The 16,026-nt window shown below is 36.3% G+C and overlaps 1 protein-coding gene across 1 annotated transcript in view; it reads right to left on the reverse strand.

Moving 5' to 3' along the window:
* Window positions 1-3,153: 3,153 nt before the first annotated feature.
* The window catches only part of insyn2ab (inhibitory synaptic factor 2Ab), a 37,046-nt gene continuing 24,173 nt past the window's right edge, over window positions 3,154-16,026 (reverse strand). The window contains exon 4 of the mRNA XM_060879477.1: window positions 3,154-3,786. Within this exon, the coding sequence (XP_060735460.1) occupies window positions 3,603-3,786 (184 nt within the window). The 3' untranslated portion in view covers window positions 3,154-3,602. The remainder of the gene's footprint in view (window positions 3,787-16,026) is intronic.

Below are 16,026 nucleotides of genomic sequence, written 5' to 3' on the forward strand. Positions count from 1 at the left end.
ATATGAATTAAACACCACTGTGGAGTGTGACATGACAAAAAACCTTCAAGGCTGAATATTTGCACCATCAAATTCCAGCTAACATTGCATATTTCACAATGGTAGCGTGTACATGAACACATATACTGTACAGTATACACATAATTGACCTTTTGCATTTAGCTGCAGATCTTTCTCATAATACAGTACAAATCCTAAGGTTGAAACTCTAAAATCCTAGTCTTAGATTTCACAGACGACACAGGAACATTTCCACCAGCAGAAAGAATGAATGCAATAGTTAGTAATAGGTTTATTTCAGCTTATGTAATATAAAGAGTATCTTTGAGCTGTATCTTACTTTATTATGTATCCTATTATAAAGTCTATTTTATTATGCAGAATTTATTATAAAGCCCCCTTTATCTTTTTCACATCACCTTCCATCAGATGACCTGTGGTCATTTAAATACATATCAGTAGCATGGTTGAGTGATTTTTGTCCATCATGCTGCTGCATACCTTATGGAGATGGGTGATGGAAACTCTGTAAAATCTCTAAAACTCAATTAATAATCCTTCCATATTTCTCCTTACCTCTGTTTATTGACATTGCCTTTGTGTACTGCGAATGACCAGTTTTCACATTGATCTCAACAAACAAAGATAGAGAGTTACAGCCCAATCCACCACCTGTGTACCTGGACAGAGAAGAGTCTTTTTGCATGTCTTCCTTGTACCAGAAATGGTAAGTCCAGTCAAGCTGTGCTAGAGACTCAGAGTGAGTGGGTGTGAGAAGTGCTTTAAGGTAGGCAGGCAAACATTTTTGGCTTTGTAGGCAAGCACGTTACAGCTACAGGAAGCCAATGTTAGGAGTGCATTCTGGATTAGTTGCTGAGGTTGGATAACACACAGAGGCAGGCCTGCTGAAATTGAATTACAGTACTGTGGATTACTGTGGATTGAAAAGAATTCAAATCCTCCATATAGTGTAAATGAAAACCTGTATTTAGTTTCAGCTGATGATGTGATGCCTGCCAGACATTTTGATATCTGTGCAGAAGCATTAGTGTCTGAATAAAAGAAGAGGTTGCGCTGAGTGTCATCCATATAGCAGGGTTATGAAAACCCATGTGAGGATATGAGCTCACTGAGAAAACAAGTTTAAATTGAGAACATAAGAGGACCCAGTACTGAGCCTTGTGGGACACTAGTAGAGAATCTGCATGAAGCAGATGTGCATTTCCAACACCTATCATTTTTTGTCTTACCATTGCCATGCTCTACCACAAAGCCATGATGATAGACAGGAGCATCCTTATGATTGACTATGTTGAGGTTTCTGAAGCATGAAGCTTCTCATTGATGACTACAAGGGCAGTTCATGTGGAATGTGCCACTGTAAAGCCTTTGTGGAACTTGGAGGTAATTCTGAGTAAAATAACATTTTAGAATTTACGAATCTGAAAATTGGAGAATTTAGCAATAACTTTTACTTCATTTTTATTCCATATAATTTTTATTTAGGCATTTAGCCTTTAAAGTAAGCATGTTAATCCATATCACTGACCCTGGAAATCCTTAAGTCATAAGAACAGATAACAGGTCAATCCAAGCTACAGGATTTAGCTAGATTTAACAGGCTTTAACATTAAAATTGAGCTCTGTTATCAGTTCTGTGCTAAAATAGCTTTCTGCTTTTCTGCTAACAGAACCTACCAAAGCTTTTTACCAACACATCCCTATCATATCAGGTGTTTCAGTACAGAAACTAGTTAATGACTAACAGGTGGAGTGTTTTAAAACTCTATGTAACATGCATTTAGACACAAAAAAGACATAGTGCATTATATTAGCTGAGAGCAGAGAGAAAGAGAGAGATCAGAGGATGATCGTATCCCCATACACTCACTGGCAATATCTGGGAAGCAGGTGTTTCACTGGAGGGAGTCCAATCACAGGGCATGTCTGTGGAGCATGCCAAAGCTGGAGCCAATCAATTTCAGCAAGAAAAAAGTACGCACCTTCTAAATCCCGCAGCTGAGTCCTTTTCAGAGCACTGTTCAATCTGTTCTATGCGTGGAGTGCTGTGATCTACTTTTTAGGTATCTGCAAACAAGACAGTGCTAGTCGGCTTTGGGGGGAAAAATAAATAAAAGAGTGACTCAGTTTGAAAATGACAGCCGAGGCTTGGGGTTTTGCAGCAGTTTCTTTATTGTAAATGAATTTTTTGTGGGTAGAAAGAGTATAAAATGTAGAATATTGCACAATATAAATCAATTGCACTTTCTCAAAGGTTAACAATGCATCTGTGTATCATTATGCTACACTTACAGCTAGTCCACACTGTGCAATTCGACTGTAAATCTAAACTAATATGTGTATGAATTATAAAAAATATATGGTTCGACTGATGTCTAGAGATCAAGTGATTGGTTCCTAACAATATACTGCATTTAGCATTGAAGTAGATGTAGGCTATGTAATGGCTTGAGGGAAGTCGACTTTTCTCAAGTAGCTAATACAAAGCTGACAAGTAATAACTGCTTAAATTGATATGAATAAGATATTTACATAGCCCTTTTTGTCCGTCACATTTCACGTTTTAGTTCTTGAGGGATTTCAGGTTTTGAGTGTACACAAATAAGCAGGTACATTTCCAGTGTTTGTGTTATTATCCCAGCGTTCGTTATCCCAGTGTTTAACATTAATTGTAGAAAACACCATGTAATTTGCCTGAAAAGATACAATAAAACTTCATTATTTTATGTTTGGACAATCTTCGGCTACACGGTCATAGATGTTGTTCAGTACGAAAGACAGACTATTGTCGAAATCAACAAGTCAGTACAATTTATAGAAAACATTTTTCTTGAGAATGTCAGTTCCTCTTGAGCTCACAGAATATTACAATCTACCAATGTAATTACTTCTCAACAGCCAAATCCTCAACATCATAAAATTTTCAACATTTATAACAGATATAAAGTTAGCTATGAAATAAAGTACTCATGAATAAAGCCATGTATTGTGCATGCAGTCAAATAATTCTGCATTTACACAAAATTTCTCAGAGTAACTTAAAATATGAACAATTTAATAAAGAAAGAAAGAAAATAAGAAAATGTTTTAGATTCAACATTCACTATATTGTTTCCCAAAGTTTGTGCTTTGCTGACTAGATGTCTTAGATGACCGTCCAAAGTAGAATTGAACTACTTGTGAAGGTTATTTGTTCCACTCTATAGAGCCCCTGCAGAAGTAGACAGAGTTAGGACAATAAAATGAGAGATTTTTTTGGATTTAATTAGTAGCCCTAATCTCTACTATCCAAATTGCTGGCTATCTTTACTGTAATCTTTAAACACACATAAAAAAAAAAACTTTTGGTAAACATGATTCCAGATTCCAGGTTGTTATTAAAGATGACAGGATAAAAACAAATGCAAATCCTCATTAAAATCCAATGTCAAAGAGCAACCCAAGTGCTGCAACCTCAAAACACTAGATTGTGGTATTTCACTTTTTGTTTGTCAGTGCAGAATTTGACAGGATGCTCTAGTTGTTCTTGTGGCATCATGGTGCATGAATGCTGGAAATAAGAGAAAGGTGAAAGCATCGATTCAGAGAAACCAGAGTCTCCAGCGTGCATGCTTCTTGGCTTCAGCCTTGGATTTGCGCTTGGGGGTGGAAGTGTACACTTCATGCGTATAAGGCAGAGAAGGGTAGGCCGGGTCTACTGCTGGACACAGTCTTTTCATCAGAGGCTGGAGCTTATCCTCTTGCAACTTAAAGTCCAGCTCCACACTAAAAAAAAAGAGATATATGCATTTACTTTAGGCGTGAATATAATAATTATAATGATTGTAATCCATCAATAATAATTATACTAGTATCAGGTACTTTTACTCATACTGTACTTGTAAACAATTCTCCAACTTTCAAAACCAAGTGATACTATGTGATATAAGCCCAGTATACAGTATGATGAACTCTTATGAACCTACAACAGATTTAGGATGTTTTTAACGACTAATCACGGCAGAAAATGTGCTCTGAGTATTCATTATGGTTCATAAAATCTGGATGCGTAACATTCTTTAATATTTTTAAATATTTATATTTTCCTTTAGAATTTTCAAAATTGCTTTTTTATGTTTGTTTCTAGTTTTAAATTAGATTTAAATTAGATTAGTTTTAAATTTAAATAAGAATATTAATTTTCAAGCTATAGCACAATTGAATTTTTTTTTTGTGTTAGAATTAAATAAAATTATTTTATCTGTTTATTTAAAATTTTTGGGATTTTCTGAGAGAATATGAATATTTAAGACGTTGCCCATTATCTAGGTCACTGTTCAAAATAGAAAATTTGAATAAGCAAATTGACAAGCAAATTTGTGTTATTAGTCACTTTTAGACATTTTTCTTTTTTTTTTTTGAAGCATGTGTTCTGATGACATGCTGATGAATTTGATCTCGCTTGCATCATCAGGTTTTAAAGAAACACGTGAAATTGAGTGAACTCTTTCTCATTAAAACAAAACAGGGACGTACATATACTCAGATACTCGAATATTCTACGTTTCAGAAGTTGTTGCTGATATCATTTGCAATGAAAAAAAATTGTGTTCAATTTCAGTAACAGTTTCACTAGTGCTCCCAGACCTTAGTTAGACCTCACTGTACATCAGGAGTAAGTACTATAACACCTTACGTACAATACTTATGACCTGAAAGAACACATTTTGCCATTTAACAGAATCTTTATTTAAAAGCACTGTTTTAAATGTTGCACATGAGAGCACTTCAGTTCTGTGAGCTTTGCTTTCTTTTTCCTCACTCACCAGGGTCTTCAGGGTCTACATTTTGCTCAGGAATCAAGGTGCAAAACACGGTACTTTGCACTCATCTTTAATGGCCCTATGTTTTCAGGTCAGTCACCCTCTTGTGTCTATTAAAAATACCATTTAAATGGCAAATTGGTTTTAAACATAAACTCAGCCCAAGAAGTTGATGTACATAGGAATACACAGCAGAATTATTATATACTGCATGTGTTATAATTAACATATTATACTATTATTACTATGAATAGTATTGATAGAAAAAAGTATAGGGACACCTGACCAATCACACCCACATGTGCTTTTTTGAACATCCTATAATACATAGATGAATCCTTTTTGGCTGTTTCAATAAAATTTTGGGGTGTGCTTATAGAGTTTTGTGCTCATGCAGCCACCAGAGCATTAGTGAGGTCAGGTACTGGCTGCAAAGTGTTAAACCAGTGATGGCAGAAAGTCAGATGGTGGACAAAGGTGAGAGGATGGACGGTATTAAAGACACCCTCCATGCCATACTGGCCAAACACTGCTGCTGCTTCTCTAGTAGATTAGGGCAGCTTAGTTAACAGAGGCAGGATGTTAAATGGTAGGATGGCATAAAGCTGCTTTAACTAAAAAACAATTTTAGGATAACAACATGGTAGGAATTGTTAAACACTGGATGATCTTAAATATATACATATCCATCCATACATCTATCCATCTATCTATCTATCGATCTATCTATCTATCTATCTATCTATCTATCTACCTACCTACCTACAGTGCATCCGGAAAGTATTCACCGCGCTGCACTTTTTCCACATTTTGTTATGTTACAGCTTTCCAGCTTTAAATGGATTAACTTCATTATGTTCCTCAAAATTCTACAAACAATACCACATAATGACAAGAGGTTTGTTTGAAATCTTTGCAAATTTCTTTCTTTCTTTCTTGAAGCACCTTTGGTACCAATTACAGCCTCGAGTCTTTTTGATGCTACAAGCTTGCCACACGTATTTTTGTTCCATTTCTCCCATTCTTCTCTGCAGGACCTCTCAAGCTACATCAGGTTTATGGTTCTTTGTTTTTTTTATCTCTACATGTTAAACTGTCAACAGAAAAGGACCATAACTCAAGTTCAGTATAAACACACAGTTGACTTTGTATACTACTGTAGTTGTGCTATGGGTGTGTGAGTCACTGTGAGCTGTCTGACCCACTCTCCACCCTACAGTTATGATCCCTGGCTGATAAGATGATTTGTGTGGACGGGAGCAGTTAAATCCTCCGATTAGTGTCCTGCACCAGCTTTAATCTGATCTAAATAAAATCATTCTGCATGCAGCCGTGTCCTGAATACTGTGACTCATCGTAGAACAGTGCTGAGATGTAAAAGCTCTGCAGTCCATAAACGACCCCCACCCCCCACCCCCGACAGAATTTATTAAAATCCAAACACACATAACAGGATGGATGTGAGTACAGTCATGAGCATCAATTATTATCTATTTATTTAAGATTAGTGGGTGCTCTAAATAAATTACAGCCGAGTTGGCAGGCAATTGTATTCACCCAAGCACAAAAAGCCCATGTTTATTTTGCTTGTTATGAGATCACTTGGCACTAGAAGATACAGCGTGTGAGTGTCTGACTGCAGTCCGCGATGATCTACTCAAATAATATGTGTCCTCTGAATTTTTGTCCTGTTTCCTATGACAAGCAACGTAGTTCTAGTAACTGATAGATCCACGCAAAAAAATGATTGGAGTAGATTTCTTTCAGTGTATTAAATTTGGAAATAACACTCAAGTTTGTGTTTTATTCTTCCTGCACTGTTTGTGAAAGCTTAGCAGTTTTTGACTCTTATAGATTGAAGAGAATGGGGTAACAGTGCACTGCTCCAGCATGTATATAAGACCGTACTGAGCAGTTATTCATTAGGTAGGTCTGGACAATTGATTTCTTCGCACACATTCCTGGCCTTATACAGTATGTGGATGAGTTCATGTGGACAGCTGGTAACAAAAGTACTTTAATGATCAGATGACCATTTCATCAAAATGAATCACTTTATACACTATATTATAAATATATACAGACATTATATCAGTTTAATCCTAATGAGCAAGCCAGAGGTAATGTTGGCAAGAAAAAACTCCCTGAGATAATGTGAATGCCACTAAACGAAGTCACTCATCTGGATAAGATCGGCTAGTGCAATTATAAATAATTTTCCTTCTGTGATCTATTCACTCTAAATTTGTTGAAATTTAAGTCTGATTTGTTGATGTTTTGTGTTTGAGTGCAAAACCACTTGCAGTCGTAAAGCTTTTATAATCAACACTATTCAATTCAATTTATTTGTATAACACTTTTAACAATGGACATTATTTGGACAAAGCAGCTTTACAGAAGTTTAGAAACATAAAATAAAAATGATAAAGTTTAAATTAAGCTACTATTTATCCCTAACATTTCCTAATCCATTGAAGCAAATCTGTAACAGTTCTTGTCCAAAGCCATATTCAGGGTGTTTAAGTGGTACCATCCACAGTAATTATATTGATAATAATCTGTTCAAGGTGCACATTCAGTCCCTACACAAGAAGTTTGTACTACGCATGCATTACATTACTTTGACTGGCAGCTTAGTTATGGATTCATAAAACTCTCCTTTTTGTTAACAGCAGATAAAGGTAACCTCAGGTCTTTCTCAATTATATGCTCTGATGCTTACACATGCAAATAACTGCACACTCACAATGTAGGATTTAGATACTGCCCAAAGAGGTTTTTTTTTTTGGCCAAAATACAGACTTACAGTATGTGTACTGCCATAAATATTTGAACAATAGGATTTTTTATGAAGGCCTCGCTTCTGTGTTTGCACAAAGCAAGATTGTTAGATAAAGATTGATTGAGATTGATTGTGTAGTGTTTACTCTGCAAGTTGCTGGCTCTTTAGCAATAAGTGAGGGCAAGATGGAGTACAAGCTGTCTGTATCTCAGTAGGTTACTCTGAAGAACAGGTTATTCTGGAGACTTGGCTTAGGTGGTGCACAAACATTGTATCTTATATCTATGCATTAAGACATACACTCAACACAAACGTGCTTTCATTATCATATCATTTTTTTCAACTGTTTTTATTAACTAATCAGTTCAGTACAGAGATGAAATTTAGAATAGAATTGGAGATTCGTGTGATAGATCCATCCCCCACCCCAAACACACACACACACACACACACACACACACACACATATATACAGTGCGCAGCGTAAATGAATAACACCTTTTAAAAAGTAACATTTTAAACAATATCTCAATGAACACAAAACAATTGTCCAAAATGTTGACAAGACTAAGTTTAATATAACATCTGTTTAACTTTTAACATGAAAATGAAAGTTAATAATTTAATTTAAAATACACATTTTTCAGTTTAACTTAAATTAGGGTGATGCAAAAATGAGTACACCCCACTTAAAGTAAAATTTTAGACTAAAAATGTCTAATTTAACAAGAATTCAATCACAGGTGAGTCTAAATATTCATTACACAGGTGTCCAGCAGACAGTTGACTATAAAAGGGTGTTAGGCTACATCCCATTTCATGCTGTCAGCAATGGCACCACATGGAAGAGAAATGTCACAAGACCTGTGAAAGAAAATTATTTCTCTACACCAGAAAGGTGAAGGCTACAAGAAGATCAGCAAAGCTTTACTTATCAGTCAGAATACTGTAGCAAAAATGGTACAAAAATTTTAAAAAGATGGAACCCCGACCATCTCACAGAGACCTCCAGGTCGTCCACGGAGGTTAACACCTCGAGAAGAGCGTCTTCTGATGAGAAGGGTTGAAGTAAATCGGCATGCAAGTTCACTGCAGTTATCTAAAGAAGTAGAAAGCCAAACTGGGAAGACTATTTCCCATGACACAATACAGCGTACACTGCACAGGAATACCTTGCATGTGTGCAGTCCACGAAAGAAACCTCTCCTAAAGGCCAGGCACAAAATATCCCACCTAGAGTTTGCCAAGGCCCATGCTGACAAAGATGAAGACTACTGGGACTCTATACTCTGGAGTGATGAGACCAAGATAAATGTTTTTGGAACTGATGGCTTCAAAACTGTATGGTGTCGCAAAGGTGAGGAATACAAAGAAAAATGCATGGTGCCTGGTGGTGGCAGTATCCTTATGTGGGGCTGCATGAGTGCTGCTGGTGTCGGGAGCTGCATTTCATTGATCTCATCATGAATTCACAGATGTACTGCTCTATACTGAAAGAGAAGATGCTACCATCACTCCGTGACCTTGGTCGTCGTGCACTTTTCCAACATGACAATGACCCTAAATACACATCTAAGGCCACTGTTAGATTTCTGAATAAGAACAGTTTAAAAGTGATTCAGGGGCCAAGTACTGTACAGTACGTCTCCTGATCTGAACCCAATTGAACACCTATGGGAAATTCTGAAGAGAAAAGTTCACTCTTCATCCATCCTCCAAAAGAGGTCATTCTTGAAGAATGGAAAAAGATGGATGTTGCAAACTGTCACCAGCTTGTCCATTCCATGCCTAGAAGACTTGGTGCTATCATTAACAATCGTGGAGGCCATACAAAGAACTAGATGTAGTCTACTTGCTGTGGGGTGTACTCATTTTTGCATCACCCTAATTTGAGTTAAACTGAAAAATGTGTATTTTAAATTAAATTATTAACTTTACTTTTTACTATTATATTAAACTTAGTCTTGTCAACATTTTGGACAATTGTTTTGTGTTCATTGAGATATTGTTTAAAATCTTACTTTTTAAAGGGGGTGTACTCATTTATGCTGAGCACTGTATAACATCGACATTGTGGAACATCGACAAATCAAGCTGGTTCCTGTTAGCACTTATGTTATAGCAGCTATAAACAACCCAACCCAGGCTGTCTTTTTCTGTCTCTTGAAATGAATAATACAAAAACATCCAGCTTGACATGTTACAGAAAGGCTTAACGTTACAGTGACTGCTTGTTGTGTTGACACTGCAGAGCCCTTCAAAATATTGTACTGACAACTCTACCAGCTAAGCTAAAGCTTAGCTTAGCTTAGCTAAAACTCATTTCATTTATTTGAAGTGTTCGCCATACACATAGGTGTTGTTACTTTAGAAATGTCAATGCATTACAAGAAGTATATTAATATAATTTTTTTGTAACTGGTGCCTAGGTCAGAGCCATGATGTTAACAGAAAATTATTCCAGACCAATCAGACTTGAGTATTCAAGAGTGCTGTGGTATAATCATAGTTATTAGACTTGTCAGGCGATGCATTATTGTTATTCAGAAACAACTGTTAAAACATGGGTGCTGCAATTATCTAGCCATCTTCAGTAGTTTATGATTCTGCTTTCTAGCTGTGTTGCAAAACATGGCTTCTATCCATCTCCTGTACTCCCTCTGTCTGTTTAAAGATCCATCAGTGTCCATTCTCTAGGATGCTTGGGATGGGGAGAGGATACAAAGAAAGGCAAGTTAAGGAAACAGAAGAGAATTCACTCCCGAGTGAGGAGGGAGGAACAGGATGGCTGACTGGCCCGATCGTCTGATTGGCACTTCAGGCTAAAATGCAGAGCTAACCATCAACTGTCAGGTCATGCTCTCTAGACAGCTCAGGAACAGATTGGAGCAATCAGACATCCTCTTTTCCCCCTTTTCCTGTTGCAGATTGTTTCAGTGAGTCAGCAGGGCTCATTAGTGCTGACTACAGCACGGCATTCATACCATTGCTGGCTCCCAGCTGCACACAGTATCTTTATCTCTCTTTATCTTTTTTTCTAACAGCTTAGCAGACTTAAGGCAATCACAGAGTGAAAGAGATCTCTGACAGCTGAAAGAATTCATCTTCACCTGTTATAAAGCATCGGATTTTCTCCGTTTATTCCACCGTCATAAATTCTTTATTGGAAACAGACTTGTGACTAACAATGCAAAACGCATCTTATGTAAGCGACAGGGACAGAAATCAACCACCAGTTAATAATTCATGCCAAAAGGATAGTAACAATAATTGTCCTTGATACAAATAAAGTAGGCATAATGCTGCATACTACTTATATTGGCATAAATACGTTTAAATGCGTTTAATGTAAACGATGTTGAAGTGTTAGAATGTGGAATTCGCCTCGCATTAAAAATGCATCTGCTTGGGTTTTGCCTGAATAAGTGGATATCCACAGCTCAAGATGCGAAGATGGTGGGCACTAAACATTATCATTTTTCAAGCTCTTCTTTGGACAGTCATATTGAATTGATGGTGGATGATATGAAACAAAGAACAGGCTTTCTAGTAAACAAAGAGATACAGGGGAAAAAAAAACATGATTTTTTGATGGATTTGGTATTCATTCTATATACAGTACAGTATATTATGGCCCGGCTTTATGCATCTTTTTATATGCTTTTAACTAGTGAATTAAAATTAAAATAATAATGAATTACTAATTATAATAATGTCTAATTTAATAGACAATAGTTTATAATAGTCAATTTCCTTATTAAATGACAGACAGTTGCATGGACCTCAAGCTGATGTGAAGTTCTAACTTTTCAAGAAAAATAGGGTGAATAGTGAAAATATTATGAGTTTACAATGGGAAACGTGTTCTTATTCTGAATATCAGTGTCATCTCTCAAAGCATTAGACAAGACAGAGCCACGTCAGCAAGGAAATAATCATTGCTTATCTCAGTTCTGTTCTATTTATTAAAATATAAACACGTTTTGATTAGGCCATTTTAAGCATTTTTAAATATTTCTGCTGTCTGTAGTATGAGAACATGCTTGTGCTGTTAAGATGATGAGAAGCACTGATATTTTGACAGTAGTTATATGATTACAAACTGAACTAGTCTTATATCCATTCACTACGTCTCCTCCATGTATCCTAAAACCTGTTTAAATCCTGAGAAAATTAGACTTAGCTAGAAAGGATTTTAGACATTTTACACACTCTACTTTGATATTACTACTTTAATCTATCTATCTATCTATCTATCTATCTATCTATCTATCTATCTATCTATCTATCTATCTATCTATCTATATATCTATCTATCCATCCATCCATCCATCCATCCATCCATCCATCCATCCATCTGTCTATGCAAACCGGAAACCCTGGATGCGATGGTGGAAAGTCGGATGGTGGACAAAAGTGAGAGGATGGACACTATTAAACACACCCTCCATGCCATACTGGCCAAACACCGCTGCTACATCTCCAGTAGATTAGGGCAGCTTAGTTGTTACAGGCACAGGTACAAGAAGTCACTCTTGCCCGCTGCACTCTGATTCTACAATAAGACAGCAGTAAGGTTGGGAAGTTATTCGGACTTGATGATAGACATGTCTATTGATTTTTACTTAGTGTCCCTGCACATGTACACGCACTGTACACTGGCACTTTATTTATTAATATACTTATAATTATTGTAAATTTGTATACTTTTATACACATACTACCACAACTGCTCACCCCATATGGCTTAACTTGCTAACCTGTACAGAAATTGTGTATGTAATTCTCTCTTAATTGTGGTACATTGTGAAGTCTCGAGAAGTGTTAAGTCTTAGTCCTCCTAATTGCTCATTGTGTTGTGCTGGTTTCACACCAAACTTAACCTTGGGGAGATTAATAAATTATTCTCTCTATATATACAGTATAGCTTCCAAACGTATTAATATTTTGTGTAATTAACATTGTGTAAATAACAATTAACATTACTCCCGTTTTGGAGTCCTTGCACTGGCTCCCCGTTAGGTTTAGGGTTGATTTTAAGATTCTGATGCTTACCTACAAGGCCTTACACGGGTTAGCTCCTCAATATTTGGCTGATCTTTTAATTCCTTATATTCCATCTCGCGATCTTCGTTCTTCTGAAACTGGTCTTTTAACTGTTCCTTTAACTCGTTTAAAATCGATGGGAGATACAGTAGGGCCTTCTCTTCACTAGCTCCAAAACTGTGGAATTCATTACCAACTGAGATAAGGCAAGCATCATCTCTTGGCACTTTTAAATCTCTGCTTAAAACTTATTTTTTTAGGGTAGCTTTTAATTTGACTAATTGTAATTTTACATAGTGCTTATTTTATTGTCTATTTTTGTTGATTTAATTTTAATCGTTATATTATGTGTGTAATTTTTTTGCTTTTATTTTGCTTTTGTAAAGCGCTTTGAGATGTTCTTTTAAAAGCGCTATAGAAAATAAAGGTTATTATTATTATTATTATTATTATTATTATTATTATTATTATCTCTCTCTCTCTCTCTCTCTCTCTCTCTCTCTCTCTCTCTCTCTCTCTCTCATTCTCTTTGCGTCTATTAAAGCATGCCTTGAAGCAAGGTTGAGATGGACTTTAACCAGAAACATGGCAAGCACATCACACACAACACTGTCAAACTGGGAACGAAAGCTGAGAAAAATGACTCTGCGTATGTTTACAAAGAAATGTCAATTATGTGGAGGAAGTTTTATAAATGAAATTAGATTTTGCTGAAAGGTCTTAATTTCCCCTATGTATAGAGACATCCAGGACATTATCCAGAGTGACATTATACAACTGTAGGTGTCTGTGAGCTGATGTATATGGGAAAAGGGCAGATGCAGTGGTAGCTTTATGTGTGAGGCTTCACTCTCCGTGGTTAGTGCTAACTGGCATATGACCGAACTGGGGTGGGGGAATCTCAATGCTTATATGTTAGGATTATTTACCATTATTTTTCCACCTAACATCAGGCTGATGTAATTCCTGTAAGGTGGTTACACAAATTCACACATGCTTAGTTAAGCCTGTGAACAAATAATCTGAACTCAGCACTTCAAATTGCATGTGTGACCTTGTCATTTTTTGTTTTTAAATGATATAGTCTACTTTGTAATTCGTCACAGACATGCTGTTGAAATTCATGCACAGAAAGGTGGCAAATTTCAGGAATAAACAGTTTCTCTTATATGCTGTTGGGGGGATTTTGCAGGTATGGTTTGGATCTTACAGGAAAGTCACTTTAAATCAATACAAATTTATTCCTGCTTATCTTTAACCTATGATGAAACATTTCTATCCTGATGATTAGAAAAAGTGATATGCCATGGCCTTCACTGTCACCAGATCTCACATCCCATGGTAGCTTAGCAGGCATGTGTAATTCTTGTAGGATGTTTTGAAGCACAAACGAAACAATACAAAAAAGAGATTTAGTTTAGAGATCTAGTTTTGTGTAGCCTATAATTGTTTTACAACCAGGGTAATTATTGCCCTGCAAATTGCTTGTTTTCTTTAGTTATTTAAATCCTATCACACTGCTGGATACATCTGAATATGCTGAACAGTTATCAAATGGAACTGATGAAAATCAGCCCAAAGTAAACAAAATAAAATGGCATTCTTAAACTCTATGTTTATACAAACAAGAGAAACAATTGCACGTTTTGTATCAACGGTGTTTAACTGACTCCTCTGGCTGTAATTCATTTAAATTCATATCTAATCTATCTAGACAAATGCATTCCCACTGCCATCTTCAGTGTGCTGGACTGTCACTTTTTTATGATAAATGGGAAGCTCACATACACAGTAGCTCCTTCAGTATAAGAGTCCATGTAGAGTAAATGAATGAAAAAAGGTTGCATATAAAAAAGTGTGTGCTTTCATAATGCATTCATATGCTTACATGCTGATATAAACATTCATAAATGGATATCAAGCTGTTCACGTTCAAATGAGGCGTATAAGTGTGCTTGTTTGGATGCATGCAATAGCACTGAACCATAATAACTTTGTTGGTCTTGGTAATAAAATCAGCACTATGCATTATAAATGTAAAATCTCCCAACCACAGTGTTTTCTATAAGTCTTGTAATCCATATGCCATTGGCACACACATTCACACACATCTTATAGGTCATCCTGTGATTATATAATGATGCAATCCAACGCTCTGTGTTGTAGACAGAATGCCCTCTGGCTTTGTATTACATATATGAACACTTACATGATGAATGATCACAGAAGAAAATGTTCCACCATCCGCTATTCATTAAAAGAAACAAAAACATTTTTTGTTTGTTTGTTTGTTTGTTTTAGGTTTCCTTGCTTCCCTATAGCATAATTTAGTTTAATGACTAAATTGGACAAGCTATTTCGTGAATGCACATGAACGCAAGTAGATATATATGAATGCTGCACATAAGTAGTGTAACTGATGGATACAAACTGTTCTCTTTCAGCTGCTGAATTACAACAATGAGATCAAGACTCATCTGTGTTTGTGTTAATAAATAAAGATACTATCGAGGGTATATTTTGCACCGTTAATAGGTATTTTGCTCCTGGAACATAAATATAGTATACCTTTAAGAATACTTTGTGTACATAATTGGTCCTTAAGGACTACTGATGCAACTAATTCTAAGTACACTCTGTACATTTTCACAGATACACACTAGCTAGAGTGGCTCATGAGTATAGATTTTGGTGAGGTTGCACAAGATTAAATAATAGGGGGATGTGGGAGACTGGTGGTTAAGGTGCTGGACTAACAATTGGAAGATCATGAGTTTGATTCCCATGTCCACCAGGCTGCCACTGCTGGGCCCCTGAGCAAGGCTCTTAACCCTCAATTGCTCAGTTGAATAAAAAATGAGATAAAATTTAAGTTGCTCTGGATACAGGTGTCTGCTAAATGCTGTAAATGTAATAGTATAGTCTCAAATATCACATCTGTCTTATGCCAACTTGTGTGTAGTGAATTTTTAGAATAACCCTGTAATAAGCAGCTTTTTCACATTGGGCATGTTTGCTGTGGTCCGAGTGCGAGGGCGACTGTTCCCGGTGCCTCCCTGCTGCATTGTTCTGTTTTCAGACTCACTTGATTCTATTGAACCCAGGTGCATTTACGTTCATCTTACATCATCACAAAGGCGAATACAAAGCGAATCATCATATTTTTTGTTTTTTAGTATTTTAGTGCTATTATGCACAGCAAGGAATCTCACCTCACAATGTTCTCCTGCAAGACATGAAAACACACTTTCTGTGGAAACTAATAATGTCATCATCAGCTAAACACAAGAGCAGGTTACTTTACTTATTGAAAAAGTGCAGACCTGAGTACGAGTTGCGTTGTGATTCACTATAATTGTGTTCCAGTGCAAAACG

This window comes from Tachysurus vachellii, chromosome 10, assembly GCF_030014155.1.
Source record: "Tachysurus vachellii isolate PV-2020 chromosome 10, HZAU_Pvac_v1, whole genome shotgun sequence".
NCBI lineage: Eukaryota > Metazoa > Chordata > Actinopteri > Siluriformes > Bagridae > Tachysurus > Tachysurus vachellii.